The sequence below is a fragment of the Durio zibethinus genome, chromosome 1, assembly GCF_047325235.1.
Source record: "Durio zibethinus cultivar Kanyao isolate XHJ-2024 chromosome 1, ASM4732523v1, whole genome shotgun sequence".
In the NCBI taxonomy this organism is placed as follows: domain Eukaryota; kingdom Viridiplantae; phylum Streptophyta; class Magnoliopsida; order Malvales; family Malvaceae; genus Durio; species Durio zibethinus.
The window spans coordinates 4,623,322-4,629,983 of NC_143162.1; the positions used below are offsets into that span (position 1 = coordinate 4,623,322).

Sequence of the window (6,662 nt, forward strand, 5' to 3'; positions counted from 1 at the left end):
AGTCATAATTATTTAGAAGACAACATATCATTAAAGTTGAAAACATAAATGAAAAGCAAATCTTGGCATATGGTACATGGAATCTATCAAACACCATTAAAGAAAATAAAAATCTACAACAAGACATTTTTGGATGAAGAAACTAAAATAAAAAAACCACAAAAAGGCGTTTATATTAGAAACATAAATTTATATCTAAATGACATCTAAAAATATGAAAAAAAAATTGAAGGTAACAAATAATGCAAATCAGATAAAAAGATTAATATGAAAGATACACACCATTTTGAGTAAAAAACAAAGATAAACTTAATAGGACAAAAATTAAATGATGAATGTCGAAGCTGAAATTGGTTCAAAGAGAAAATTAAATGCTATGAGCTGAGATATGTTGAAATAAAAATAAAAAATGTATGAGTTATTAAAATATGATGAAGACATTAAATAAGGCATTCCATATATACAAACGCCTTATTTGATATATAAAATATAAGCTTTTTTACTTCATGATTAAACATTACAACATTCATTTGTTAGAACATGATCTTTAAGAGAAAAAATAAAATTTTAATATGCAACAATTAAAGCATTTGTAAAAAAAAAATCTTAATTGATAACCAATTAAGGTGTTTTTTCCTATAAACACTTTAATTGATAGACACTTCAATCTTTATTATATTGTGATTGAAAATCATTTATGTTATAATATGGTCTTCAAGAGTAAAAATAAAATTAATAAAAGATTAATTAAGGCATTTCTTCACACAAACACGCAAATTGATCATTAATTAAGGTATTTCTTCATTGAAACGTCTTAATTGCTATATAAAAAAAATTAAAATGCCACTGACCAAAGCCTACAATTGAGTTCCAGTTACTCTTAGACATACTTTTCAAAAAGATAATGACTATTTGATAATTTTTTATTTATGTCAAATTTGAAAATAAGATAATTTTTCTTTCCAAAATCCTAAAATACCATAAAAAGAGATGAGTTTTTTATTCTAAAACTTTGAGTATTGTTGGGAATTTGATATTTTCTCTCGTAATCGAATTACATTGAATAAAATGTGAGAAACAAATATCCACCATCAAGATTCGGAAAGAAAATTTGTAGATTTTCATGAATCAAATGCACTCTAAAAATTTTTGAATTCATGTATCTGATAGTTTAAAAGTTTTTAAACTACTTTTCAAAAATGTAATGGCTATGTGATAATTTTTTATTCAGGTTAAATTTAAAAATAAGACAATTTTAATGGCTGTGTGATAATTTTTTATTCAAATTAAATTTGAAAATAAGATAATTTTTTCCTTCAAAATCTTAAAATACCACAAAGAGACGTGAGTTTCTGATTCCAAGACTTTGAGAACTATAAAGAATCTGATATTTTCTCCCGTAATTGAATTCCACTTAATAAAATGTGAGAAACAAATATCCACCATCAAGATCCAAAAAATATATATTTATAGATTCCTCTGAATCAAACGCACTCTAAAAATTTTTGAATTCATGTATCTGATAATTTAAAGGTTTTTATCTCAAAATGTTGAAATCAATAAGAAATTTTAAAATCCATATGCATAATTTTTTTTATTAATTGTAAATAAAATATTGTTATTTGAAATAATTTGTTTTTTTTTTTTGGATGTTGTAGAAATTCTTCAAGATATTTTTCTCAATTAATTTTTTAATTTATCTAATATAAAAATCTGATAAATTATCTAATTTATCGAATCGCATATTTAATAAAATTTATAATTTATTAAAAAAATATTAAATTTTAAAATTAAAATAAAAAATAATTAAATAATTTTATTTAAAGATAATTTTAAAAAATAGGTGCCAAAAAACTGATAGCGTGACTAAAAATCACCCCCTATAAAATATGGCGGCTAGATTGAGGATGAGTTCGCAGTTGGCACGGAACTTCCCTAGGACATAGAAAACTTCGCCGCCATTATTTACATTTTACAAAGATATTATTAAAAGTTGTGAATAGGATATACACCGACAATTTTGCCAACATTTAGTGATTTAAAATTATAATTTTACATAAACGATTGATTCAAATGATAAAAAGAATATATTTTTTTATTGTTTAAGTTTAAATTTATATAAAATTATAAAAAAATAATTTCACATAAATTCATTAAATTTGACAGAAATAAACCTACTAAAATTGGTTTGAAAGAAAATATATTAGATAAAATTTAAAAAATTATAAATTTCACATATTAAATTTAGTATATGATTTATGATATTTTTATTTGATGTTCAGTAAAATAATTTAATCTTTCCAATTGTAATAAGTGCATTTGAATCGTAATACTAAATTGATTTAATCAAATTTTTTTCTTTTTTATTCTTAATTGTTTCACATCTTTTCCCGAAGATATGCTTATAAATTTAAATTTACCTAATTAGTTGGTATGAAATTAGGATTCAAGATTTATAATTCTTCAATAATTAATTGATGGTATAATTTAATGAATAATTAAATTTTGACTTATACCATTTTTTAATATGCAAGTGTAACTATTAAGCAATTATTGATCGATAAAAGTATCTAAGTTATTTAGGAATCTCATGATTTATTTATTAAATTTTAAATGGTAATATCTTGGTTTTTATTTAAAAATTTTTATTTAATCCGTATCATTTATCTTAAAATGCTTTAATTTATTGGCAATTGAAAATCATGGTCCACAAATTTGAAATTGAATTACTTTCATAAATGACTTAATTCTACTTGTCAATTTGCTCATAATATTTTATTCAACCATATATTTGTTTTTCATTCAAAATTTTTTTCCAGGTCACGGGCTTTTCTTTGTGCTTCTTGATCGGGCTTGCTTTCTAAGAGACATGAGTTCTTTTTTTTTTTTGTTCAAAGACATGGCCTTCGGGCTCCCCACCCGGAGTTGGATGAGTTTAGTTCGATAAGCCCATCAAGTGCTTCTTGCATCACAATTAAAACAATTCCTTTACAATTTCTAAATGCTTGTCATTCTAGGAAAAAGGAAGACTTCATTTTAAAAGTCCTCTCTCTATCTACGCACACAACACTAATAAATGAAGCTATTACTTGGGTTTGCCAAACTGATTTTGCAATTTTTGTATTATAATATGTAATTGTTTAATTATAATTAAAAATTATGTAATAATACATCATTTATAATTGTAGATTCCATATAATATTTAAATAAACTTTACATAATTCTAAATTTTAATTATAATATATTTATTATAATATTACATATTGAATTGAATACTCCTAATTGATTTTGACTTAATAATTGATTTTTTACTTTGATTTTTTTTTTTTTTTGGTAATTTTCCAATGACAACACATATGCCCTTGCATCATTGCCCTATTGATTTAAATGGAATTAATAAATATTAATGCTACTGTGTTGTCTACTCTTAGGAAATTTCTTTACTAATTATAAGGACTTTGCCTAATAAGCTCAAACCCTAAACAATATAGGAGAAGGAAATTTCTTTAGAAGTCTATTCTCTTAATTGGTGCTGAAATTAAAATGAATATTCCAAGTTTGTGCCGTGAAGGTATCTATAATAGAAATTTCGTACAGATTACTTGTGATACATTCAAATGCATGCCTTCGGGAAAAAGGAAAAGATAACATCCAACTTCCTGATTAATTTACAAACTGTTAATTAAACCAGTTTGGGTATTATTGATCGTGATTTTCTCCAAAATGTCTTGCACCAAGAGTGACATGTTAAAGTAGGATGATCCTCCATTTTCCACAGCCTTTCTTGCCATTTTTGCTAGCTCTCCTGCTCTTACTCTTCTCTTTTCGCCGTCTTCTCCTCCTTTCATCAACATATCTATGGCTTTCTCAACTTGTTCTTTCTTGACCAACACCCCGAGTTTCTCTTCTTCACCCCATCTAACAGGAACATCAACGCCAACCCGAATTCCTATCTTTAGAACTTGAACAATGAGTTTTTCATTAAAGAATTGTTCTGAGAACTGAGGCCATGTTATCATTGGCACCCCGGAGCTGACGGCTTCTATAGTTGAATTCCAACCGCAATGAGTTAAGAATCCTCTTATTGCAGGATGGGATAAAATAAGAACTTGAGGAGCCCAACCCTTGATCAAAAGTCCCCTTCCTTTGATCCTTTCCTCAAACTTATGCTTTGAAAACCACTTTTCTAACTCGTCATTAGCTCTTTGATCACCTGTTTTGACTACCCAAATAAATGGTTGTTTTGATGCTTCTAGACCCAACCCGAGTTCTATCAACTGTGCTGGAACTAGACGGCATAGGCTACCAAGGCAAGCATAGATAACTGACCTTGGTTTCATTGAGTCGAGCCATTTCAAGCATTTTTGCTCATTGATTGATGATTTGTTTCCTCTTTCAAACTTGTCCAAGTTTATTCTGTTGCATAAAGAAACTGGTCCAATGGTCCAAACCTTTTTTTTAATAGCCTTCTGGTATTCCTTGACGCATCCATGCTCTAGTTCATTGAAGCTGTTTATCACAACTCCGAAAGCAGTCATTTCAGCCTCTTGCATCTTGTTGCGAACATCGTCTAAGTCAGGCAAACTAACAAATGATCCTGGAAGTTGAGCCCTTGTTATCTCTACCTTTTGTGGAAGTCCTGGCACCACAAAGGGTTCCGAATCTGAAGCAACAGAAAGATGAGCCTTATGTAGCTTCACATTATGAGAGCTCAACAATGAGAAGCAGCCCATCCCATGAAAAACAATCCTAGGAATATTAAACCTTTGAGCAGTTTTTGAGGTCCAGGAAAGACACTTGTCTGATATTATGCAGCTTGGAAGCGGCTTTTGTTGTTCAAGAAATTGTTCCAATGGTTCTTGCAACATACCAAGTGCATTGTAGAACTTTTTCAGTAGGTCCCTGGAAGATAAAGTGTCAAGATTCTCACATCCGAGAGGGAGTCCCACTACTTGGCATGGAAATGGAAGTTTCACTAGCCGGATCTGTTGCCCTGATTCCGTAGCTCGTTGGATGACTGTGTCAAATCTTGACGCATTGTGGGGAGTAGTGATCAAACTTACAATCACCCCTCGCTCTGCAAGAAGCCTGGCCATGTCAACCATCGGAATCATATGACCTTGTGCCATGAGTGGGATTAACACAAAGTGTAGTTGCTTGGCCATTGAAGCCATTGGCTCTAGAGCTAGAAACAAAAGAACGATTCTAAAAATGGAATCGATTTGGTTATCTAAAATGTTTAAAACATCAAGTCTAAACGTTTTTGCAGGACCAGGATTGCCACCAATTGCAGGTCTTATAAGGCAAGCTTGACTTTGAATAATTCTAAAGACATTAGTTTCAACAGAACCCAAAATTAATTATAATGTGCTATGTTTTACTATCTTATTGTCTCATCTAAACTGAAATTGACTTGACTTGGATTTTGGGTTGATCAAGTCATTGCGTATCGTATGGTTGGAGTTGAATTACTCTCTCTTAGGCCCCATAAGGCTCCAACTTGTCAAGCACATTGCTTACCCCGGCTCCCACGGTAATATGATTTTAAAGCAAAATCATGGCGCCGATGATTGGGTGGTCGGATTCTTTAGGTTTGATATTTCCTTTTATGTAGATCTGATTTGATGTTGATAGAATTCCAATGTCACTTTCTTCAAAGAATTACATAAAGTTGAGAAGTTTTCACATTATTTTCATAATTTATTTTTCTCTAAGTCTTCTTCTACAAACTTTTATTTATGTCGGGTTTTCTTTGCAGTTAATTAATAATATTATTTTATAGTTTAAAGTTCAAACAAAAACAATCTCTTTATTTATTTTTTAACTGTGATTTTTTTATGAAAAAAAATATAAACTGTTTAAAATGAACTTTGATTGAAATATTTTAATTAATTGATAACCTATAATGTTTGACTCAGAAAGTCTTCCATAGTTGTTCAAGCTCACCTGATTGGAGTGAACCTAACTCTCTTTTTGTTGTCGAGTGTTCAGTTTTGTCTATACAAAGGAATGTCGTTCCTCCCTTTTGATCCTGTCCACATTTCTATTGACACCGAATTACACTTTAATAAAAAAACCAACGTCGGCTGCATCATCATATAATTATTGTTTGCCTTTAACCTTATGGCTTTGGGACTATGTGTTTGTTTTTATTATATAATATAATGTTGCTAGTTTTTATCTTAGATTGAAGATCAGTACTTGATTTGGATATCTAAGAGCTGTACCCAATAATATTTATCCAATAATAATAGCAAGAATTGTGTGAGTTACGATAATTAAAAGTGCTTACGATATATAAATTGATAATTTCTCAAACTCAATATATACTAATAATTTTATTTACTTTTTTGGTAATATAATAACCTTAATTCTCAGTTCTAACCATCAAAATTTTATTTAGAATGACAGAATAAGCAAAAAGTCAATGACAATTATTGTTATATAGATTTTATATATTCAAGCTTGACTTGGATGTCGATAAATGGGAATGGGATTTGCCGATTGGATTCCCCAATTGATGATAGCTTCAAGTTTCTAAATTCTTTGTTGTTAGAATGAACAATGGGGAGTTATTCCAATTATATTATATATATATATATATTATTACATTATAGCATGCATAAATGCATGATAAGATTTATCACATAAATATTTATGTG

At 29.0% G+C, this 6,662-nt stretch overlaps 1 protein-coding gene across 1 annotated transcript; it reads right to left on the reverse strand.

Annotated features, from left to right (window-relative positions):
* Positions 1–3,538: 3,538 nt before the first annotated feature.
* Positions 3,539–5,593, reverse strand: LOC111311007 (UDP-glycosyltransferase 73D1-like). Its single transcript, XM_022910387.2, has one exon. The coding sequence runs from the start codon at positions 5,172–5,174 to the stop codon at positions 3,669–3,671; it is 1,506 nt and encodes a 501-aa protein (XP_022766122.1). The 5' UTR covers positions 5,175–5,593; the 3' UTR covers positions 3,539–3,668.
* Positions 5,594–6,662: the final 1,069 nt, after the last annotated feature.

Excerpts from the sequence above, each read along its gene's own strand:
- LOC111311007 (XM_022910387.2), bottom strand. The coding sequence starts at position 5,174 with ATGGCTTCAATGGCCAAGCAACTACACTTTGTGTTAATCCCACTCATG.